The 25,422-nt window shown below is 43.2% G+C and overlaps 1 protein-coding gene across 4 annotated transcripts; it reads left to right on the plus strand.

Moving 5' to 3' along the window:
* The first annotated feature begins 533 nt into the window (after positions 1-533).
* Positions 534-25,422, plus strand: LOC115137771 (MYND-type zinc finger-containing chromatin reader ZMYND8-like). 4 transcript variants are annotated; one of them, XM_029674104.2, is made up of 21 exons: positions 534-883; positions 12,734-12,804; positions 13,149-13,300; positions 14,070-14,291; positions 14,578-14,691; positions 15,315-15,380; positions 15,773-15,865; positions 15,960-16,047; positions 16,137-16,192; positions 16,280-16,357; positions 16,510-16,625; positions 16,740-17,251; positions 17,492-17,635; positions 17,856-18,020; positions 18,178-18,723; positions 18,802-19,311; positions 19,457-19,650; positions 21,005-21,085; positions 21,197-21,275; positions 24,062-24,301; positions 24,426-25,422. In XM_029674104.2, exons 2-21 carry the CDS (start codon positions 12,780-12,782, stop codon positions 24,596-24,598), a joined length of 3,654 nt encoding a protein of 1,217 aa, XP_029529964.2. In that variant the 5' UTR covers positions 534-883; positions 12,734-12,779; the 3' UTR covers positions 24,599-25,422. The 4 variants fall into 4 exon arrangements, with proteins under 4 accessions (XP_029529964.2, XP_029529950.2, XP_029529968.2 ...); XM_029674090.2 differs by having other exon boundaries at positions 883-971; XM_029674097.2 differs by lacking the exon at positions 534-883 and adding an exon at positions 2,987-3,260.

The following is a 25,422-nucleotide window of genomic DNA, read 5'->3' on the forward strand; positions in this document are numbered from 1 at the left end:
CCTTAGGAAGGCAGAGAAATCCCAATTCTAGTATTAGTGAAGTAATAATAACATTGGTACATTGGCTTTTAAGTAGTCTACAGGTTTGAAACCCTGTTAAATCTGACTTGCCAAGGAAACATACTTTGTAAAATACCCATAGCATCACATTAAAAAAAATATTCCTGCAATTCTCTTTATTTGATGAGATAAAAACCCATCACATCTGTTCATAAAAGTACATTGTTATGTGACCACATTAGAATGAGGCCGCATGAGAACTTGGTGTCAACTTCTGTCTTCAGATAGGGTAACATAGTAACTCATCTTTGTTATGTTAAACTGTGTTTGCATTGTTATGTAATGTGTTGATGTCCAGCAGGCATTTGCACGAGTTCATCTCATTTACAAGAGGAGGAAACCTTGCAGATTGAGCCCTCTGACTGTCTCTCGCTGTTTGCTCTCTTGTATTTGTGCAACACTTTTTTCACAGCGGATGGTTTTTCACTGCGGCGTAATCTCTGAGACAAAGGCTTTTCCTGAAACATGAGGGCCTTGGGCCTGTCCTGTATTCATGCTGCTGTTACTGTACTTTGTGAAATACAACCAAATGTCCATGTAATATATATGGGTTAGACATGGATTACAGCTCCATGTGGTTTTCTTGGCTGATTTGCGTTGTGAAATGGTTTATCTTGTGATTTGGGCCTTGTTTCTTCCTCTGTCCACAGCGCTTCTTTCTCCAGCCTGCCTGTGTGGAACAAAAGATTAGCAGCCAGGAAATGCCCCAGCCAATCAGCTGCAGCCTTACATCATGCCAGTGAGAGCAGGCCACTCACAGCCTGGCTTCTATCCTAGCAGCCCATCGGCCAGCCTGGAGAGCCGTGGCTATGCTCTGAGCAGGGTGAGGACTTAGAGGGCTGTTTGTCCTCCATGTTTTAACAAGCATTGACATATAACACACTGAGTTTGTTAGCCATGCATCCACAGAGGTAAGCTTGATTTTTTATTATTTCACTTCCTCTTTGATAAGCTACCAGCTACTGTATATGTTATGTGCCTCAGGAATACAGGTTTGTCTCATGGAGAGAGAAGGGGGAGAGAGCCTGCTAGTCCCTAGAACACAGGAGTGGAGCCTGGCAGGAGAGCAGAGCACAGCAGGCTGCCTCTCCTCTGCTGACTGTATATGTCTCTGGTCACAAAGGGGATCAGCCTGTCTTCATTCCTTTGTACAGAATATACCATGGCAAGAGGAATATATCCCTTTTGCAATAAGGCACAGGATTGATCAGTTTGGCTAGGTTGTTGTTGGGTTGTAAGGGTTTATGACTGTGTCACAGGCCTGTACATTCAAAATGGAAGGTGTGGGGAGGGGAGAGGGCCGTAGCAGGGCGAGAGAACATTCATTAGGGGATCCCAGTGGATTTAACAGATGGTAAGGAGACAGCTCAGCAATGACAGCACAGCAAGAATGATTTAGGCCTCAGAGTGGTATTAGTGCATGGCACTACTTTTAATCTTACACCCTCCAAGCAGGAAGTAGTCAATCAAGATGAACGATGATGGCTGTACAGTCAGGGTGTTTTTCCAGACTACGGTTTATAACAATGGATAGTATTCACATTCTTGTTTTAGCATGTTGAATCGTTGAACACATTTAGTCTGGGTTTAAACCAACATATATAGTACTGTTTTTCTTAACAACTAGCAGAAATAAAATGTCTCCGAATGTTAGATTATATGCCTCAACAGTTTAGTATCTGGTGAGAAAATCTGCCTAATGTTATTTTTCAGTTCACAGCTTTCTCTTTGCTTTGGAGTGGCATCCATTTCAGAGAGCTTCCCCTTTCTGTGCCTCGGGTCTAGACACTCTGGGTGTTTGTATGTGAAGCCTGATGAAGGGAAGCAAGGCTGCTTCAGACAGAGCCTTGGACAAAAGTATAGAATTATCCCAAAAAGGATATGAGAATCTCTACATCTCTAGTGGAACTCATAGAATTTGCACACATAGACGAATGCTGTATGTCGGCAGATGTTTTGACAACAACCATGCAAAATGCTTGTCTGGCATGTAACGTCAACTGCCTCAAATTGAATTGCCTAAAAAACAGCTTCTATTACCAGGCCATCAGACTGTTTAACAGCCATCACTAGCCATCTACCAGGTGATACACACTCACTCACACAAAACACACACCTCATACTCACAAACGCATGCAGCAAAGCCTACTCACACACACAGCCAATGCTGCTGTCCCATGTTATAGAGACTTTAAACCACTGGACACTTTCGGTTTCATACGAAACAAGAAAACCATGTCATGCTGGCACTCATTTTTAATTATTCACCATACCTGAGTAGTCTGACCTTTCCTAACGACCTTCACCTTGTTCAGATTAATTCTCCATGTTAAACCATCATTGTTTTTGTCCATTATGATCTTAATGGAAGCATTAGTATTTATTTAACTACAAATAGAGATCTGGTAGAAAAAAAGAAGTAATAGCAATACCACTGTTGGTTAAAAGTATAGACACATTGTTAAGGTCCAAGCCCTTAAGGATTTATTTGACCAGAGGTAATGCCAGTAGGAAAGTATTGGACAGGGAAAAGGGTGTTGGCACTGGCTGCATGTTCTTCAGTCTAAACCACAGCCGTCCATTTTGATTCCTGAGGCCTGTGACATTTTCAGCCCTGTCTTTGTAAGGCCCTTCCTGCATTCCTGTAAGCCGTCTACTGGTAAGCTGTGTGTGCTTTCTACAGCAGCTCGCCTCAGCCGGAGCCGTGTGTGTGCAGTGTGCTCAGCAGGCAGGGAGGGAATGTCTTCAAAATGGACGCCATACACACTGCCTCAGAGCCGTGGAGGAAGAGGGAGGGAATCTGATACGCTCCCTCTAAGCCTGTGTAACTGCATCCCACATGTTTTAGAAAATGCACACAGCCAGTGAGGGCTATATGGACTTTGAGGGACTTGGTTGCAGAGGTTTTGTGAGAGTGAGGAGAAATCCTCTCTGCATTGCAGCACTGTGTCTGAGGAAAGAGGGGAGAAGATAGCCTGTGTGGCACACTAAGCCGGGCGCCCAATCAGGCAACTCCTCCGTGTGGCGCACAAACCAATCAGAAGCCCACAGCTGAGGTTAAAGATTGACAATCGCAGAGAGAGCAGCAGGAAGAGCAAGGCCCTTCTGGAAAATTCTGCTTTGTCTCATCCCCCACCGGCCTCACTAATTGAAAAAAAAAAAAAAAAGCCTGAAGAATTCTGTGCGTAAAGAGGAAAAAGGTATGCTGTCAATTTCCTACATTGAAGCATGGGTTTTGTGTCAAGAGAGGGTATGGGAGGGGTGATATCACTATATTCATGAAAATAATGTATTTTCTGCAATGCTTTAACAACAGGAAGGGGTGTTGTTGGAAGATTGGGAGGCATTGATTTATTGTGTTTATTGTGTGTATCACTGTTCTCTCCCTCTGCTCTCCTGGCCTGTGGAGGAGGGGATGTAGCTGAGAGAGAAAATATCTGTCTTTGCTGACAGGTTATGTCAGAGGTGGAGGCCAGTAAAGCCAATGCTCTGTCACTGCAGATGTAGCTGTCATTTTCTACCTGAGATGGAGAGGAGAACTAAGACAGAGAGGGGGGATAGAGAGGTGGTGGAAAAGGAACTACATTTGCTGCTCTAACAAGGAGCTGCTATCTTTGTATCCTGCACTCTCGCATTTTAATTATGCTGCTCTCCCCAAGAGCTAAATAAAAAGCTTTTGAAATGGAACCCATCTGAGCTGTGAGACAGTAGCTTGTGCCTTGGCGTCAAAGAAAATGGCTGAAATAAGGGGATCGACACATTTGGTGTCTGAATAACAAGGAGGTTGATGTTGAGCTGATACTGATTAAAACAGTGGCTTTCCCACAAGAAAGTACTGTTTAAATTCACGGAATTGTGCATTTAAATGATGCACATGCACAGGGCTGGGGCTATGTTTGTGCAAGACAAAGAAACAGGAATGTTTGCGTCGCTTCTTTCTTGAGGGATATGATGCGCATGAGTGTGATGTTGCATTTTAGGGGGTTTTGGGACTGTGGATAGTTCCATTATAGAGGGCATTGTAGTCACCATGCAGTTGTAGAGCGGATGGTTCTCCATTGCACCTGCCTCAGTTCAGCCTTGACCCATATCTCTCAGAAGTCTCAGTCATGGGACCCAAGGGTGGTGGGCTCAGGATTCATGGGTGACAGGAAGGAGAAGATCTATTGAGTTTAATGCATGATTGTTTTTCAAGTCATGTTGAAACTAGGACACATTTAGCTGTTGGTTACAAACCAGTTAGTTACATACAGTCCCATCCATGCCCAGTTATTTACAGTAGATGAGATGTCTGTATAATTTGTTAATCTGAGAAATCCCCTTTTAGCCTCACAGCCTGGTCTCAGACTAGACGTAACATAATAAACATAAACCTCTTGACACTCAAATTAGTATGATATGGTTACATAAGACAGAAGGTTACTTTAAGCTGCAATATGTAACTTTTTGTGCAACCTGACCAAATTCACATAGAAAGGTGAGTTATAGATATGTCATTCTCATTGAAAGCAAATCTAAGAAGTGGTAGATCTGTTCTATGTACCCCATATCTATGCGTCCCATGCTTAAGTTTCATTTTTGCGTCTTTTGTACACCAGATTCAAACATTGGTTATGGAAAATATATTTCACAGTGGTTTAGATGATACATTGATTCTGTATACGATACTTGCTATTTTTGTCACAAACTGAAATTAGGCAAACTATTAGAATTTTAGCAACCAGGAAATGGTGCAGCGATTTCTGCATAGTGTGTCTTTAAGGCTGGTCAGGGTGGGTGGGTGTATAACGTGAATGTCTAGCAACCCAAAGGTTGCGTGTTTGAATCTTATCAGACAACATTACATTTTTAACTACTTTGCAACTACTTAGTATGTTAGCTAACCCTAACCTTAACCCCTAACCCATGCCACCTAGCTAATGTTAGCCACAACTAATTGGAATTCGTAACATATCATATGTTTTGCAAATTCATAACATATTGGAGGAATTATACTTCGTAACATATCATACAAAATGGATGAGTCTTGGGGCGGCAAGTAGCCTACTGGTTAGTGTTGGGCCATTAACCGAAAGGTTTCTAGATCAAATCCCCAAGCTGACACTGTAAACATCTGTCGTTCTTCCCCATAACAAGGCAGTTAACCCACTGTTCCTAGGCCGTCATTGTAAATAATAATTTGTTCTTACCTGACTTGCCTGGTTAAATTTTAAAAAATGGACATCCATAAATTAATACATACCATATGGAATGTAGCATATCATATATCAATTGGAGTGTCCCGGATTTACATTTACTATGTTACGTCTACCCCTGAGTCCAGGTTGGACATCAATGCATAAGTGTGAGTTCACAGGTAAATAGGATTCAACACAATTTTATGAAATACATGGCTTCACAAAAGCATGTCTAATCCCTGAGACATTGTTCCAATGAGACAATGACAGATGATTGGTACCTTTTTTTGACCAGAAGTTGTTTTGAAGATGGGGAGAAGTACAGTGCATTCGGAAAGTATTCAGACCCCTTCCCCTTTTCCACATTTTGTTACATTACAGCCTTATTCTAAAATTGATTAAATACACACAATACCCCATAACGACAAAGCAAAAACAGTTCAAAACAAATAAAAAAAACAAATACCTTATTTTTATAACTATTCAGATCCTTTCCTGTGAGACTCGAAATTAAGCTCAGGTGCATCCTGTTTCCATTGATCATCCTTGAGATGTTTCTACAACTTGGAGTTCACCTGCGGTAAATTAAATTGATGGGACATGATTATACAGTATAAGGTCCTACAGTTGACAGTGTATGTCAGAGCAAAAACCAAGCCATGAGGTCAAGGGGATTGTCCATAGAGCTCCAAGACAGGATTGTGTCAAGGCACAGATCTGGGGAAGGGTACCAAAACATTTCTGCAGCATTGAAGGTCCCGAAGAACAAAGTGGCCTCTATCATTCTTAAATGGAAGAAGTTTGGAACCACCAATACTTCCTAGAGCTGGCCGCCTGGCCAAACTGACTATTCATAGGAAAAGGGTCTTGGTCAGGGAGGTGACCAAGAATGCAATGATCACTCTGAAAGAGCTCCAGAGTTCCTCTGTGGAGATGGGAGAACCTTCCAGAAGGACAACCATCTCTGCAGCACTCCACCAAATCAGGCCTTTATGGTAGAGTGGCCAGACGGAAGCCACTCCTCAGTAAAAGGCACATGACAGCCCGCTTGGAGTTTGCCGAAAGGCACCTAAAGGACTCTAACCATGAAAACAAGATTCTCTGATCTAATGAAACCAAGATTGAACTCTTGGCCTGAATGCCAAGCTTCACGTCTGGAAACCTGGCACCATCCCAACGGTGAAGCATGGTGGTGGCAACATCATGCTGTGGGGATGTTGTTCAGTGGTAGGGACTGGATGACTAGTCAGGATCGAGGGAAAGATGAACAGAGCAAAATACAGAGAGATTATTGATGAAAACCTGCTCCGGAGCGCTCAGGACCTCAGACGGGTGAAGGTTCACCTTCCAACAGGACAATGACCCTAAGCACGCAGCCAAGACAATGCAGTGGTGGCTTTGGGACAAGTTTCTGAATGCCTTTGAGTGGCCCAGCCAAAGCCCGGACTTGAACCCGATCTAACATCTGTGGAGAGACCTAAAAATAGCTGTGCAGTGACACTTCCCATCCAACCTGACAGAGATTGAGAGGATCTGCTTTTAGCTTCATACCCAAGAAGATGCGAGGCTGTAATCGCTGCCAAATGTGCTTTAACAAAGTACTGAGTAAAGGGTCTGAATACTTATGTCATGTTTACATTTTTTCCCCCAATAAATTAGCAAAATTGTCTAAAAACCTGTTTTTAGTTTGTCATTATGGAGTAAAAAACTATTTAATTAATTTTAGAACAAGGCTGTAACGTAACAATATGTCAAGTCAATGGGTCTGAATACATTTTGAATGCACTGTATGTCTGTTATAAAAAAGGTTCTGCATTTTTTGATACACAGATCAACTGTACTAGTTGTTCAGGCTTTGATCTTGTCCCATATTGATTACTGTCTGGTAATATGGTCAGGTGCAGCAAAGAAAGACCTACTGTAGCAAAGCTGCAGCTGGCTCAAGTGTACACACAGAACTAACATCAACAACATACAGTACATGATAGTCTTTCATGGTTGACAACAAATTTACTTCTTCTCTTTGTCTTTTTAAGAAACATTCGTGTATTGAAAATGCCTAACCACTTATATAATCTATTTGCATACACTTCAAATTGACATACAGTGGGGCAAAAAAGTATTTAGTCAGCCACCAATTGTGCAAGTTCTCCCACTTAAAAATATGAGGCCTGTAATTGTCATCATAGGTACACTTCAACTATGACGGACAAAATAAGAATTATTTTTCCAGAAAATCACATTGTAGGATTTTTAATGAATTTATTTGCAAATTATGGTGGAAAATAAGTATTTGCTCAATAACAAAAGTTTATCTCAATACTTTGTTATATACCCTTTGTTGGCAATGACAGAGGTCAAACTTTTTCTGTAAGTCTTCACAAGGTTTTTACACACTGTTGCTGGTATTTTGGCCCATTCCTCCATGCAGATCTCCTCTAGAGCAGTGATGTTTTGGGGCTGTTGCTGGGCAACACGGACATTCAACTCCCTCCAAAGATTTTCTATGGGGTTGAGATCTGGGGACTGGCCACTCCTTCGTTGCCCGGGCGGTGTGTTTGGGATCATTGTCATGCTGAAAGATCCAGCCACGTATCATCTTCAATACCCTTGCTGATGGAAGGAGGTTTTCACTCAAAATCTCACGATACATGGCCCCATTCATTCTTTCCTTTACACGGATCAGTCGTCCTGGTCCCTTTGCAGAAAAACAGCCCCAAAGCATGATGTTTCCACCCCCATGCTTCACAGTAGGTATGGTGTTCTTTGGATGCAACTCAGCATTCTTTGTCCTCAGAACACGACGAGTTGAGTTTTTACCAAAAAGTTATATTTTGGTTTCATCTGACCATATGACATTCTCCCAATCTTCTTCTAGATCATCCAAATGCTCTCTAGCAAACTTCAGACAGGCCTGGACACGTCTGGCACTGCAGGATTTGAGTTCCTGGCGGCGTAGTGTGTTACTGATGGTAGGCTTTGTTACTTTGGTCCCAGCTCTCTGCAGGTCATTCACTAGGTCCCCCCGTGTGGTTCTGGGATTTTTGCTCACCGTTCTTGTGATCATTTTGACCCCACGGGGTGAGATCTTGCGTGGAGCCCCAGATCGAGGGAGATCATCAGTGGTCTTGTATGTCTTCCATTTCCTAATAATTGCTCCCACAGTTGATTTCTTCAAACCAAGCTGCTTACCTATTGCAGATTCAGTCTTCCCAGCCTGGTGCAGGCCTACAATTTTGTTTCTGGTGTCCTTTGACAGCTCTTCAGTCTTGGTCATTTACATTTACATTTAAGTCATTTAGCAGACGCTCTTATCCAGAGCGACTTACAAATTGGTGCATTCACCTTAAGACATCCAGTGGAACAGCCACTTTACAATAGTGCATCTAAATCTTTTAAGGGGGGGGAGGGTGAGAAGGATTACTTTATCCTATCCTAGGTATTCCTGAAAGAGGTGGGGTTTCAGGTGTCTCCGGAAGGTGGTGATTGACTCCGCTGTCCTGGCGTCGTGAGGGAGTTTGTTCCACCATTGGGGGCCAGAGCAGCGAACAGTTTTGACTGGGCTGCGCGGGAACTGTACTTCCTCAGTGGTAGGGAGGCGAGCAGGCCAGAGGTGGATGAACGCAGTGCCCTTGTTTGGGTGTAGGGCCTGATCAGAGCCTGGAGGTACTGAGGTGCCGTTCCCCTCACAGCTCCGAGGCAAGCACCATGGTCTTGTAGCGGATGCGAGCTTCAACTGGAAGCCAGTGGAGAGAGCGGAGGAGCGGGGTGACGTGAGAGAACTTGGGAAGGTTGAACACCAGACGGGCTGCGGCGTTCTGGATGAGTTGTAGGGGTTTTATGGCACAGGCAGGGAGCCCAGCCAACAGCGAGTTGCAGTAATCCAGACGGGAGATGACAAGTGCCTGGATTAGGACCTGCGCTGCTTCCTGTGTGAGGCAGGGTCGTACTCTGCGGATGTTGTAGAGCATGAACCTACAAGAACGGGCCACCGCCTTGATGTTAGTTGAGAACGACAGGGTGTTGTCCAGGATCACGCCAAGGTTCTTAGCGCTCTGGGAGGAGGACACATAGTGGAGTTTGGAGTGTGACTGTTTGAGGTTGTGGACAGGTGTCTTTTATACTGATAACAAGTTCAAACAGGTGCCATTAATACAGGCAACGAGTGGAGGACAGAGGAGCCTCTTGAAGAAGAAGTTACAGGTCTGTGAGAGCCAGAAATCTTGCTTGTTTGTAGGTGACCAAATACTTATTTTCCACCATAATTTGCAAATAAATTCATAAAAAACCTACAATGTGATTTTCTGGATTTTTTTTCTTCTCATTTTGTCTGTCATAGTTGAAGTGTACCTATGATGAAAATTACAGGCCTCTCTCATCTTGGGAGAACTTGCACAATTGGTGGCTGACTAAATACTTTTTTGCCCTACTGTACATAAAAGCAGACATGTCACTATGGGTTTCTTCACGAAACCCAAACCAAAAACCGATTTGAATGTGTCACTCAGTTATCTATAGAGCCCATCATCGTGGAATGCTCTGCCACCAGAGGTTACTCTGGCAAAAAGCAAGTTTAGCTTTAAAAAACAGATTACGTCGCAGCTCCTCTCTTCCTTTAAAAAATAAAATCTAATTTAACTGTACTGTATTTAAGAATATAAAAAGGTAGAGTTGAAGTCGGAAGTTTACATATACCTTAGCCAAATACATTTAAACTCAGTTTTTCACATTTCCTGACATTTAATCCTAGTACAAATTCAGTTAGGATCACCACGTTATTTTAAGAATGTGAAATGATTTATTTCAGATTTGATTTCTTTCATTACATCATTTTGCAACCTTTCATCACAGTGGGTTAGACGTTTACACACACTCAATAAATATTTGGTAGCATTGGCTTTAAACTGTTTAACTTGGGTCAAACGTTTTGGGTAGCCTTCCACAAGCTTCCCACAATAAGTTGGGTGAATTTTGGCCCATTCCTCCTGACAGAGCTGGTGTAAGTGAGTCAGGTTTGAAGGACTTCTTGCTCGCACACGCTTTTTCAGTTCTGTCCACAAATTTTCTATAGGATTGAGGTCCGGGCTCTGTGATGGCCACTCCAGTACCTTGACTTTGTTGTCCTTAAGCCATTTTGCCACAACTTTGGAAGCATGCTTGGGGTCATTGTCCATTTGGAAGACCCATTTGCGACCAAGCTTTAACTTCCTGACTGATATCTTGAGATGTTGCTTGAATATATCCACATAATTTTCCCTCCTCATGATGCCATCTATTTTGTGAAGTGCACCAGCCCTCCTGCAGCAAAGCACCCCCACAACACGATGCTGCCACCCCCTTGCTTCACGGTTGGTATGGTGTTCTTCGGCTTGCAAGCCTCCCCATTTTTCCTTCAAACATATTGATGGTCATTATGGCCAAACAGTTTTATTATGTTTTTTATTATGTTGTTATGTTTCATCAGACCAGAGGACATTTCTCCAAAAAGTACGATCTTTGTCCCCATGTGCAGTTGCAAACTGTAGTCTGGCTTTTTTATGGCGGTTTTGGAGCAGTAGCTTCTTCCTTGCTGAGCGGCCTTTCAGATTATGTCGATATAGGACTCGTTTTACTGAAGATATAGATACTTTTGTAACCTGTTTCCTCCAGCATCGTCACAAATTCCTTTGCTGTTGTTCTGGGATTGATTTGCACTTTCGCACCAAAGTACATTCATCTCTAGGAGACAGAACGCGTCTTCTTCCTGAGCGGTATGATGGCTGCGTGGTCCCATGGTGTTTATACTTGCGTACTATTGTTTGTATAGATGAAAATGGTACCTTCAGGCGTTTGGAAATTGCTCCCAAGGATGAACCAGACTTTTAGAGGTCAACCATTTTTATTCTGAGGTCTTGGCTGATTTCTTTTGATTTTCCCATGATGTCAAGCAAAGAGGCACGGAGTTTGAAGATAGGCCTTGAAATACATCCACAGGTACACCACAAAATGACTCAAATTATGTCAGTTAGCCTATCAGAAGCTTCTAAAGCCATTACATGACTTTCTGGAATTTTCCAAGCTGTTTAAAGGCACAGTCAACTTTGTGTATGTAAACTTCTGATCCACTGGAATTGTGACACAGTGAATTATAGGTGAAATAATTTGTCTGTGAACAATTGCTGGAAAAAATACTTGTCATGCACAAAGTAGACTTCCTAACCGACTTGCCAAAACTATAGTTTGTTAACAAGAAATTTGTGGAGTGGAAGAAAAAAAAGTTTTAATGACTCCAACCTAAGTGTATGTAAACTTCTGAATTCAACTGTATGTACATTTTATTGTTGTGTCTTGGTGTCTTTCCTATATATAACTCTTACTTTTATTTTGTGTAATATCTTATCTTGTTCTTGTCTAATTGTTCTGTACTCGGTCATGTATTTGTATGTTTTGTGTGGACCCCAGGAAGAGTAGCTGCTCAATGTGCAGTAGCTAATGGGGATCCTAATTAACTAAACGAATCATTTGACCTAGTCCAATCACATTCTGTCAGTTTGTCACTCGGGAACTCTTAACATTGGAACACTGCTTTACTAGACATTAAGGGCAGCCCAAATTCATACAGGGAACCCGAGTGTTGGCTTCTGCGATGCATTAGCTGATGCATCAACTGACGTTGCATCATATTCTACAAACACTTCCTACCTTTAATATGGTGGTCTATTTAGCTGATCGGTTTTACTCACTCATTCTCTGCTACCTGTACTTCTGTTGGTTTCTTGATAGTATGCGGTTGCATTTTCTAGCACCCACCCCATCCTCCACCATTTTGGTTCTGTTTCCTTCTTGCAGTGGGATTGGTATAGCGTAACTTGTGCCATGCCTGTAATTATCATCATTATCTTAACACGACACACGTAGTGAGCTACCCCAAAGGATCAGAGCCTAACGCCAAGACTAATGTATTACATGTTGTAATCTTTTTCTAATAAATGGTTCAATGAATACGTGGCGTTTCCTGTTTTGAAATGGCTTTACTAAACATTTTCCTTCTCCCAATAAGAGAGGGACTTTTTCTGGCCAGAGCTGGCACCCAAATGAACAGCGTGTGTCTGTGTCCAGTCAAAATTGGTTGAGACAGAGTTTGCTTCTGGGCCAAATGGACTCTCGCTCTAAGAAACACCCCATTGTAGTGAGACTGAGAGAGTGAGTCTCACTGCCAAGTGAGTCTGTGTTAAAAGCAGACCTTTACAGCCAGACGGGATTATGTCTTTCCCCTGAAAATGATACTAGATCCACACAAATAAGATTTGTAAGACTTCAGCAGATGCTCTTATACAGTGTGATTTTATGATTGGTACCAAGTGCACACTGAACATACTGTGGATGAAGCTATGTCTGGTGAAAGCATAGCGAGTCAAACTGTAGAACGCATTGGATGAAATGATCTATGTTGGGAGTCTTTTTCTGTAGGTGTTGTCATAACAGGGCATTAATAGTGCCTCTTTTCCCTGCGTCAGTGTGGCTGAGGAGGAGGTAAAGCCTGAGTCAGATGCAGTAGAGGGGATGGAGATCTCTACACGATCCAAAGGTGAGAAAAAAACACAAAGCTGAGCTATACTATTTCTTATGATTGCCTATGCCTGTGTGGAGTATGTGGTGAAAGGGTTTATTTTATTGCTCCCATGTTGAGTGTACTGTATGTGTGCATGCATGTGTGTGTGTGTCTGGTACAGAGCTGAACGATACAAGGTACAAGATGGAGGCTAATGTGCTGCTTCTGTTCATATCGCTGTCATGTCTTATCGCTATGGCAACTGGTTTTATCTTCTGTACTGTATGAAAACAATGAACATCTACTGTTCTATGGCTAGTACATGCACCTTCTTAGAAATATTGCATCTGTCATGTCTGACCTTTGACCCCTCTCTGCAGTTTCAGTCCCTGGGTTAGTGGAGCGAGTGGCGCAGAAACGAAAGGTGCCCAGCCCCCCTCACTCATCCAACGGTCACTCCCCTGCTGAGACCTCCTCCAGCCCGGTCAAAAAGAAGAAGAAACCAGGAGCAGTCAGCAGCAGTAAAGACCAGGTGCGACCTCCCCCTCCACTCTCCTCTGTGCTCACACTGTGAGGCTGCTGGGTTTACACTGCAGTTACACTGCAATATATCCTACTAAAAAAACTAACTTTCGGTTCCAATTGAGTCTTTTGGTATGCCATGGGACTATTTGATGTGTGTGAGACCAAGGGTGACATTTTCTTATAGTGTTACAGTAAGCCTATATGTCCTAATACAATTGTTATCTAAATGATTATGGTTTCGTTAATGTGTGTTTGCATGCTTAATTTTGCCTACTGAAATCAAGAAATTGATTGAGTTTTCAGATATTGCTCAAAGAAAAACTGATGCAATTAATGTTTAACACTTTTAATCAGCTTTATAAATGATCAATTATAATAGAAACATTGGTTTATAAGCCATGGATCAAAGCTTGTCTCAATGCAAAACAGTAATGGGTGTGGACCAAAACACAGTTTCTCAGATCCAATCATTAAGTGATACTAAAGACTAGTTTCTCAAACTGATCCTTTTCACTGTCTTGACCTTTGAAAGGGGATTTGCAATATAATCTACAGTGATTCTCCTCCAGTTTGATAACAGAAATGATCCATTAATACACTTTTGAATGCCTTATGTTGCAACACAGGGTTCTAAGCAATCTGTGCTTTGGACCGTTACTATGTAACTTCTGTTGATTATAAAAAATGTTTTGCATGTTTGTGCTGCTCATGTAATCTCACGCCTAAATTAAATGTTGAACCCCTCCAACTTTCTCCTTCTCTTGCCTACATTTCAGTCAGAACTAAGACATGGTCCCTTTTACTATGCGAAGCAGCCAGCACTCACCACAGACCCTGTTGATGTTATACCACAGGACGGCAGGAATGACTTTTACTGCTGGCTGTGCCACCGCGAGGGCCAGGTGCTCTGCTGTGAGCTCTGCCCGAGGGTGTACCACGCCAAGTGCCTCAAACTGCCCGCAGAGCCCGAGGGTGACTGGTTCTGCCCTGAGTGTGAGGTACTCGCTTGTGGGTGGGACTGGAAACCAGTTGTCTACTAGGAAGACAACTTTAAAATGCGTGGGAGGTTTGAGGCTGGGGGTTGAGTCCTGACTATGATGAAAGACATCCCTATTTATTGGAAGTTACAGAGTTGAGCAAAATCTTGGAGCTAAAAGAAATTCTGATCGTGTTGGTTTATGATGTTGTCAAGGTTGTAAAATGAGGCTTGATACTGAGAATATCCTTTGAGATGGCAAAATACCTTTGAAGCTAACATCTTTCGCTCTACCTCTTTTCTTTCAGAAAATAACAGTTGCTGAGTGCATAGAGACTCAGAGTAAAGCAATGACGATGCTAACACTAGACCAGCTGTCTTACCTGCTAAAGTTTGCACTCCAGAAGATGAAACAGCCAGGTGTAAGTGCACTGACCTCCCTCCTCTACCTGGCTGATTAGTCCCAGTAACACTATAAACAAATATCAGGTCTGTTCAACTGGATATAGTACGTATTGCAATGGCTTGTGCTTCTGCTTTTACCCTCCCCACATTGTCATGGAACAACTATTTAATTTCTACCTGTTCTAACTGTTGTCATTGACTAATTGTTTTGACAGGAGATATATTGGACTATTGAAGAATAGAGATCGATGTATTAGTAATGCCAATGCGAGTGAACAGAGCTCTCGCACAAACACAATGGAATGGTCTTGCGCTTGTTGATATGGTCTGATTCTAAGACTGCTTAATGCTTACTCATGGTTTTATTTTCCATCAGTGATGATGTCCATTGCCCCTGCCCTAATACACGGAGAACTGCACCCAGCCAAATGATTTCCTATACTCAGTCTGAAGTATCTTTTGGTGTTCTGGTTACAAAGTGGTTAGGAAGCTCTCTAACAACACTAAACCACCCCAAGCCTGTTTTCGCCAGTCTTCTCCTCTACAATGGCATAAAGAGAAAAGGGACCATTGAACCAAGGGTGCAGTTTGTAAAGCGTGGTGTGGTGAGGATACAGTTGCCCCTCTTACTCTTTTTCAGGACCAACCACGCTCGTCATCTCACTCCCCCCATGCAGCCGCCACGCAGAGAAAGGCTTTTAATTGGGTAATCAATCAAACACACTAAAAAAAGACCCCCATCATATTTTCCGTTCGTTTTTTCCCCCTCCTGTTTGGAGTGTTCTTTTTGTTTTGTGTGTCTGTTTTTAGTTGCTGTCGTCTGTCCTGGGGTGGTAGAGTCTGGGTGATAAGGTGTGTGTGTGTGTGTGTGTGTGTGTGTGTGTGTGTGAGGTCATGCAGTTTAATCCTAAATTGAGATGCGTGCAAGGCAGGCCATTTTAAATCTTGACCTAAATTTTGAATTGATGCCAATTTGATATATTTACATGAAAGTTGTAGCTGTGCTTGTGTCTCAAGTTAGGATTTGGCCTAAGTGAGGCCTGTATTTGGAATATGAAGGTTAATTCACTGTGCACGTCTCTTGTATATCTTCTCCAGACGGAACCCTTCCAGAAGCCAGTATCTCTGGAACAGCATCCGGACTACGCAGAGTATATTTTTCACGCCATGGACCTCTGTACATTAGAGAAGGTTAATGTTCTCTGCTTCTTTCTTTGGGGTTAGAACTACAATCCCAAACCTCACCAGTTGTTGATCACTGACCTTTTCTATTTTATTTTTCCAGAATACAAAGAAGAAAATGTATGGCTGTACCGAAGCTTTCTTGGCAGATGTGAAATGGATTTTACACAACTGCATCATTTATAATGGAGGTCAGTGTCCGTGTTTAGATTGCAATGGATTTTCACTGGTTTCAATAAAAGGTTTGTGGTTATTTCTAATGGTGACCTTCTTATTCCAGGAAATCATAAGCTCACTGCCACAGCTAAGGTCATAGTGAAAATCTGTGAACATGAGGTGAGTATGGGAAGGCGTTCAATAATTCTTTCAGGCCTTCAGAAGACACCTACAATTGTTACACCTACAATGATTCTTCTCTTTCAGATGAATGAGATTGAAGTCTGTCCGGAATGCTATCTGTCAGCTTGCCAAAAGAGAGACAACTGGTTCTGTGAGCCATGTGTGAGTTCAGTTACTTAAACTCTCTTATTTACTTGTATCAAAGCTTGTGCTAAACGAGTCATACGTTGGAATTGTAGTGCCTTGTGTATACTGAATGCTGCCTATATAATGGTCTCAGTATGATAACTAGTCTTCCTGCTTACTTTGCTCAGAGTGATCCTCACCCTCTCGTGTGGGCCAAGCTGAAAGGGTTTCCATTCTGGCCTGCCAAAGCACTGCGGGACAAAGACGGGCAGGTGGATGCTCGCTTCTTTGGGCAACACGACAGGTAATTCCCCTTTGGTACCTACCTATGTCAATTATACTCATCAGTGCATTTGCATTTCTCAACTCTCTGTCTCTAGCCAGCTGTTTAGTTGTGTTATGTTTCTTCACCTTCCAGGGCGTGGGTCCCCTTAAACAACTGCTACCTCATGTCCAAGGAGATTCCCTTCTCTGTGAAGAAGACTAAGAGCATCTTCAACAGCGCCATGCAGGAAATGGAGGTCTACGTGGAGAACATGAGGAAGAAGTTTGGAGTGTTCACCTACGCCTCCTTCAGGACGCCCTATACCCCTGACAACCAGTACCAGATGCTGCTGGACCCCGCCAACCCCTCATCCGGCTCGGTCCGGCCGGAGAAGCATGAAAAGATCAAGTTCAACTTCGACATGACTGCATCTCCCAAGATGCCCTTGTCCAGGAGCGTGCTGTCAGGAGGGGGCGGGGGCATGGGCGGGGTTGGAGGGAGTACAGGCCGGAGGATCTCCCTAACAGATATGCCCCGCTCGCCCATGAGCACTAACTCCTCTGGTCACACAGGCTCTGATGGAGAGCAGGAGACACCAGACAAGGGCCAGGCTAGAGCCCCTGCTAGCCACTACAGTGCTGGGGAGGAGTCCATGGACTGCACAGGTAGGTACTGCACACTGCCTCTCTAATGGTCTGGAGAGTCCTGGGACTATGGAGTATACTATAACAGCAACCTAGACTCTGGTTTTTGTTTTAAACCAAGCACTGTAAACGAAGGGCATGTTGAGTTCTTCTTCAATGCACAATTACCATAAGTTATTTTAATAAAACCTACCTCTTAAATGCAGATCCAAAGAAGAGCATGACATTGATAGATACTGTATATCTTAACTCTCCCCACAGCATCACCGGCTTCCACTCGACCTGATCCTGTCTCTGGTGCCAAGGACAGCCCTAAACCATTCCACACCCAGGGCCCTGCCCTGACTCTTGTTCCCAAGCAGGAGAAAGCAACACCCACAGGGAGCATCCTTAATCTCAACCTGGGTGAGCTGCCACACACCTGTCATCAAAACCTCAATCATCATCAAAGTTCAGCTATTTAGCACACCTGACCTGGGTAAGACTTCATGACAGCAAAACACTATCCATAAACCCTAGAAACCTTAACCACATGTAGAGGCAGTCCTACTTGATGATCTAGTGATCGTGGCTGATTTCAACCAGCTCATAACATTGTTTGTGGTTTCTTGTGCTGGCCTTTCAGACCGAAGCAAAGCCGAGATGGACCTAAAGGAGTTGAGTGAGACTGTGCAGCAGCAGCAGCAACAGCAGGGGGTGCCACCAGTCCTCACCTCACCCAAAAGACAGATCAGGAGCCGCTTCCAGCTCAACCTGGACAGAACCATCAAGAGCTGCAAGGCCCAGCTGGGTGAGTGACCTAACCGCACCGCTAGAAAATAACCGCTTATTAAGATACCAGGACAATTCAACTTTCTTTTTTTTAACTTTATCAAAACAACCATGCAAACCACTGCTGAAACCTTTGATGTTATACATTTACCCCAATTTCCCCTCTCTGCTTACAGGTATAGATGAGATCTCTGAGGACGTGTATAAGGGAGTGGAACACAGCGACTCCGAGGACTCTGATAAATCAGATTCGAGTGACAGTGAGTACGCCAGCGACGAGGAACAGAAACCTAAAGGGGGCCAGCACACTGAGGCCAATGACAAGGGCGAGAAGGACCCTCCCAAGAGGGGGTCCAAAGACCCCCTGCCCCCCATCCAAAACAAGGAGGGCAAAACAGAGGGGCCAGGGCCAGCAACTGCAACGGCAACCATGGGAGATGCAGGGGTACCATCTACCCTCTCTGAATCCTTGTCAAAAGAGAAGCAGGGTGTAGCGTCAGACAAAGAGCCCCCAGAGAAAGCCAAAGCAGTCCCTGCATCCCTAGCCCCCAGAGAGAAGCCCCAGGTGAAGCAGGAGGCCAGGCAGACCTCTCTGGTGGATGACTCTGACTCTGAGAGGGAGCTGGTGATTGACCTGGGGGAGGACCAGGGGGGCAGAGACCGGAAGAGGACTAGGAAAGATGCACACGCCACCAAAGATCCACCAACCAATAAGACAGAGGGTGAGAGTCCTCCTATTCTCTACCACTATTTGACAAAAATAATAGTTGCTATTATTAATTAATTTCTTTCCATTCTAGGTAAAGCCCCCACCCTGTCAAGTGCCCTTACTACATCTCAAAACAGCACAGCCCCTTCCTTAACCCCCAGTGTGAAAGATTCATCACAGTCTCCACTAGCCATCCCTCTAAACATGGTGCCCTTCACTACTGCTGCTCCCACCACCATTGGCCCGACCACCCTGGCCAGTGCCACATCAACAGCCCCCATCACAGCCTCCTCCGCCACCACAGCAGTAAAGAAACAGCGCCCTCTGCTGCCCAGGGAGACTGTCCCGGTGGTGCAGCGGGCAGTGGTGTGGAACCCCACCAACAAGTTCCAGACATCATCCCAGAAGTGGCACATGCAGAAGGTGCAGCGGCAGCAGCAGAATCCGCAGCCAGATACGCCTCAGCTGCAGACAGCATCACCTGACCAGCCACAGACACAAAAATTGCCCCAAACGCCGGCATCTGCAACATCCTCATCATCATTATCGCCAGAGCAACCTTCCCAAAGCACGCGGTACCAGACCAGGCAATCTGTCAAAGGTACACCACCGTATTAGTTGATAATTCAATTAGCACACTACAGAAAAAGGGGAGACAGCTAAAAAACTATTTGAGTGCAACCGCAGGCCTAAATACCATGACTGTGAAGTCAATGATTAGTTTTGATTGTTGTTGTTTACTGTAGCTGTCCAGCAGAAAGACCCCCCACTCAGTACGTCCACGTCGGCTGTTACCCTGGTGACCAGTATCCCAGCTTCTGTGGCCATGATGGCAGCTCCCGGAGTAGGCAGTGGCCCCTCCACCTCAATGGCAGGGGACTTCCAGATCCCTACCGCATCAGCAGACGTAGCAGCTGACATCGCCAAGTACACTAATAAAGTGAGTATGCAGGACTTGGACTGATGGCCACAGAGTAAAAAAGCTGAAGGATGTACACTACACTCACTATCAGTATGTTACGATAGTTTGGTGCTTGGAGCAGAGCTTATTGAAGCATACAGACTTTTGGGGGACAATTTTACATGCACTACATGACCAAAAGTATGTGGACACCTGCTCGTCAAACATTTAATTCCATTAGTATGAAGTTGGTCCCCCCTTTGCTGCTATAAACAGCCTCCACTCTTCTGGGAAGGTTTTACACTAGATGTTGGAACTTTGCTGCGGGGACTTGCTTCACTTCAGCCACAAGAGTATTCATGAGATCGGGCACTGATGTTGGGAGATTAGGCCTGGCTCGCAGTCGGCGTTCCAATTCATCCCAAAGGTGAATGGAGGTCAGGGCTCTGTGCAGGCCAGTCAAGTTCTTCCACATCGATATCAACAAACCATTTCTGTATGGACCTCGATTTGTGCACGGGGGCATTGTTATAATGAAACAGGGAAGGGCTTTCCCCAAACTGTTGCCACGAAGTTGGAAGCACATAATCATCGAGAATGTCATTGTATGCTGTAGCGTTAAGATTTCCATTTACTGGAACTAAGTGGCCCAGCCCGAACCGTGAAAAACAGCCCCAGACCATTATTCCTCATACACCAAACTTTACAGTAGGGACTATGCATTGGGCCAGGTAGGGTTTTCCTGGCATCCGCCAAACTCAGATTCGTCCGTTGGACTGTCAGATGGTGAAGCGTGATTTATCACTCCAGAGAATGCATTTCCACTGCTCCAGAGTCCAATGGTGGGGAGCTTAACACCACTCCAGCCGAAGCTTGGCATTGAGCATGGTGATCTTAGGCTTGTGTGTGGCTGCTCTGCCATGGAAACACATTTCATGAAGCTCTCAACGAGCAGTTCTTGTGCTGACGTTGCTTCCAAAGGCAGTTTGGAACTTGGTAGTGAGTGTTGCAACCGAGGACAGACAAGCTTCGTGCTTCAGCACTCGGCAGCCCCATTCTGTGAGCTTGTGCTGCCTACCACCTCGAGGCGGAGTCGTTGGAGCTCCTAGACGTTTCCACTTCAAAATAACAACACCTACAGTTGACCGGGGCAGCTCTAACAGGGCATAAATGTGCAAACTGACTTTTTGGAAAGGTGGCATCCTATGACAGTGCCACATTGACAGTCACTGAGTTCTTCAGTAAGGCCAATGTTTGTCTATGGAGATTGCATGGATGTGTGATAAAGATTCTCAACCAATCAAATATGAGTTATTATTTAATGAAGTTATTACTAGTCAGCGGTCTCTTGGGTACATTGGACATTTTTGCTTCATTTCTCCTTTTTCCTCAGATAGTGGATGCAATCAAAGGGACGATGACTGAGCTGTACACCGAGCTTTCCAAAAGCACTTCAGGGAACACAATAGCAGAGGTATGTATCTATCTGCTGGTCGCTCTCAGAGGCGCTGAATAACACTCTGCATATAATAGTTAGCTGTATGACTCTGGGGAGTGAATGTATGTCCTTGTCTCTCCCACATAGATTAGACGATTGAGAATTGAAATAGAAAAACTGCAGTGGCTTCATCAACAGGAGCTGTCAGAAATGAAGCACAATCTAGGTAAGGACCTGTGCATTACTCAAGCTTCCACTGCAGATGACCCAGACAATTCTGGGTCAAAGGACTCTCAGGTTGGTTATTTAGCAACAAAACTGACGTGTGCGCAACTATGGGCCAAAACAGACAGGGCGGGCTTAGATTGTTGACAACACGTAAACAATATTCACCTCCAATGTTTATTGAAATCATAAATACAGTTGCCCAATAAGCACTTGTCTCTCAAATACATTGCTATTGTTATAGCTAGATAGCATTTTTTGTTGTTGCCATATTAGCATTGACAACACGTAAACAATGTTTATTGAAATCATAAATGCAATTTCACAATAAGCACTTGTTGTTTCTCAAATGCATTGTTACAGTTGTTGGTTAGCTGGCTAGCAAATTTTGCCATATTAGCATTGACATGAAATCAGCCAAAACACCTCAAAACAAGACATGGAATCAATAACAAGATACAATGATCTGAAACGAGCCACCTACAATTCCCCACATGGCAGCTGCTTGTTGCTAGCTATCTGACCATTCAGAATCATGATGCACATACATCATTTTCACAGTGGTGTAAAGTACTTAAGTAGTCCTTTAAAGTATTTTTACTTAAATAGTTGTTTGTGGTATCTATACTTTACTATTTATATTTTTTACAACTTTTACTGAACTACATTCCTAAAGAAAATAATGTACTTTCTACTCTATACATTTTCCCTGACACCCAAAAGTATTCATTACATTTTGAATGCTTAGCTGAACAGTCTAGTTCACACTCTTATCAAGAGAACATCCCTGGTCATTCCTACTGCCTCTGATCTGGTGGACTCACTAAACACAAATGCTTTGTTTGTAAATAATGTCTGAGTGTTGGAGTGTGCCCCTGGCTAGCAGTACATTTTTTAAAAACAAGAAAATGGTGCCTACTGGTTTGCTTAATATAAGGAATTTGAAATGATTCATACTTTTACTTTTGATACTTACAGTTGAATTCGGAAGTTTACATACACTTAGGTTGGAGTCATTAAAACCTGTTTTTCAACCACTCCACAAATGTATTGTTAACAAACTATAGTTTTGGCAAGTCGGTTAGGACATCTACTTTGTGCATGACAAGTAGATTTTCCAACCATTTTTTACAGACAGATTATTTCACTTATAATTCACTGTATCACAATTCCAGTGGGTCAGAAGTTTACATACACTAAGATGACTGTGCCTTTAAACAGCTTGGAAAATTCCAGAAAATGATGTCATGGAAGCTTCTGATGGCCTACCTTCAAACTCAGTGTCTCTTTGCTTGACATCATGGGAAAAATCCAAATAAATCAGCCAAGACCTCAGAATAAAAATTGTAGACCTCCACAAGTCTGGTTGAATTTCCAAACGCCTGAAGGTACCATGTTAATCTGTACAAACAATAGTCCACAAGTATAAATACCATGGGACCACGCAGCCGTCATACTGCTGAGGAAGGAGACGCGTTCTGTCTCCTAGAGATGAACGTACTTTGGTGCGAAAAGTGCAAATCAATCCCAGAACAACAGCAAAGGGACTTGTGAAGATGCCGGAGGAAACAGGTACAAAAGGATCCACAGTAAAACGAGTCCTATATCGACATAACCTGAAAGGCCACTCAACAAGGAAGAAGCCACTGCTCCAAAACCGCCATAAAAAAGCCAGACTACGGTTTGCAAACTGCACATGGGGACAAAGATCGTACTTTTTGGAGAAATGTCCTCTGGTCTGATGAAACAAAAATAGAACTGTTTGGCCATAATGACCATCGTTGTGTTTGGAGGAAAAAAGGGGAGGCTTGCAAGCCGAAGAACACCATCCCAACCGTCAAGCACGGGGGTGGCAGCATCATATTGTGGGAGTGCTTTGCTGCACTTCACAAAATAGATGGCATCACGAGAAAGGAAAATTATGTGGATATATTGAAGCAACATCACAAGACATCAATCAGGAAGTTAAAGCTTGGTCACAAATGGGTCTTCCAAATGGACAATGACCCCAAGCATACTTCCAAAGTTGAGGCAAAATGGCTTAAGGACAACAAAGTCAAGGTATTGAAATGGTCATCAGAAAGCCATGACCTCAATCATATAGAACATTTGTGGGCAGAACTAAAAATAAGCCTGTGCGAGCAAGGAGGCTGCCAAACCTGACTCAAGTTACACTAGCTCTTTCAGGAGGAATGGGCCAACATTCACCCAACTTATTGTGGGAAGCTTGTGGAAGGCTACACGAAACATTTGATTCAAGTTAAACAATTTAAAGGCAATGATACCAAATATTTATTGAGTGTATGTAAACTTCTGACCCACTGGGAATGTGATGAAATAAATAAAAGCTTAAATAAATCACTCTCTACTATTATTCTGACATTTTACATTCTTAAAATAAAGTGGTGATCCTAACTGACCTAAGACAGGCAATGTTTACTAAGATTACATGTCAAGAATTGTGAAAAACTGAGTTTAAATGTATTTGGCTAAGGTGTGTGTAAACTTCTGACTTCAACTGTAAGTATATTTTAGCAATTACATTGACTTTTGATACTTAAGTATATTTAAAACCAAATACTTTTACTCAAGTAGTATTTTACTGGGTGACTCACTTTTACTTGAGTCATTTTCTATTAAGGTATCTTTACTTTTACTCAAGTATGACAGTTGGGTACTTTTTCCACAACTGCGATTTTCACGAGGTTGTCAGCCAACCAGTCTAAAATTAATCACATTATTCCATAGAAAATGTTATGTTATTGTCTGCTGTGTGTACATGTGCAGAGTTAACCATGGCTGAGATGAGGCAGAGTCTGGAGCAGGAGAGGGAGCGTCTGATGGCGGAGGTAAAGAAGCAGACAGAAGTGGAGAAACAGCAGGTGGTGGATGAGACCAAAAAGAAACAGTGGTGTGCCAACTGCAGGAAGGAGGCCATCTTCTACTGCTGCTGGAACACCAGCTACTGTGACTACCCCTGCCAGCAAGCCCACTGGCCAGAACACATGAAGTCCTGCACACAATCAGGTAACACACACCAGCCATATTCAAAGCTGGATTTATACTAGTTAAAGAACATTGATTCCATCTGAATACAGGTACTAATTGTCTTACAACTGCATAGTTATATATTTCTGTTCTCCTTTTGTAGCGACAGCCTCACAGCAAGAGCCTGAAGGGTCCACGGCAGATGGCTCAAACAAAGCCTCCGGACAGTCCAACAGTGGTCAAACTTCTCCCAGAGGAACGACAGCATCTGCTCCCACAGACAAAGACTCTAACATGGAGAAAAGCAAGGACAATGTCACTGTCAGTCTGTCCTAACACTGAGCCCTTGCCATGGCATTGAGTTATCACACTTGAACCAGTAACATAAAATACGACACCTTCTTAGCTACTGTACATGGACATGTTTCGTTAGCATTAGTCTTTTCAAGCTGCTGCTCTGAAGGTATCAAAATACTTTTTTATTTTAAGTGATCATGACCAGAATTTCATCTTTCCCCAACGCTATAATCATCCTTCTCCATCTCAAGTTCAGATGTACTTTATGCCCAAAGTACTATGGGACAAGTAACCACTAGAGAGCGCCACCTGTTCTCTTAATCACTGTCACCTTGCATTACACACACTTTGCAAGCTCATAGAGAAGCAGCTTTTCATGGCCAAATTTGTGTGAGGCAGATGTACAGAAAGTGTATCTATTGTTATACGTAATATTAATAAAACTGTATTGGGAGTACATAATACGTTTTGGTACTGTGTGAAAGAATTGGACAGTTTGGTCAATGATCACCCAGATGACCAAATTTAATGTGAATGGACCAGAATGGAACATGGCTTCAGATTATTGTTGATACAAATTATTTTCAACCGCCTTCTTGTATGTTAACTTATTCATTATTTATGCTGAAATGTTGCCTACAGTTTTATTGAGGAGATAATGTTTGATGGACTGCCTGTTGAATTAAAATATGGTACAGAGATAGTCATGTGAAGCTTTTCCATTTCAGAATGTTTTTCTTTCCTCCCTTAGGACTAACGCTCATCATAATGCAACCGACGTTTGTCCTGTATTCATATTTCTGTGTTCATACTCTTTCATCTTGTATTGTTGTCACTGAGAAATAAACCATATTTATGGCAAA

This window comes from Oncorhynchus nerka, linkage group LG2, assembly GCF_034236695.1.
Source record: "Oncorhynchus nerka isolate Pitt River linkage group LG2, Oner_Uvic_2.0, whole genome shotgun sequence".
In the NCBI taxonomy this organism is placed as follows: domain Eukaryota; kingdom Metazoa; phylum Chordata; class Actinopteri; order Salmoniformes; family Salmonidae; genus Oncorhynchus; species Oncorhynchus nerka.

Bases quoted from the DNA above. Each gene is read 5' to 3' on its own strand.
- LOC115137771 (XM_029674090.2), top strand. The intron at 17,636-17,855 runs GTGAGCTGCCAC...CTGGCCTTTCAG, and splicing joins CATCCTTAATCTCAACCTGG to ACCGAAGCAAAGCCGAGATG. The intron at 21,276-24,061 runs GTAAGGACCTGT...GTACATGTGCAG, and splicing joins AGAAATGAAGCACAATCTAG to AGTTAACCATGGCTGAGATG.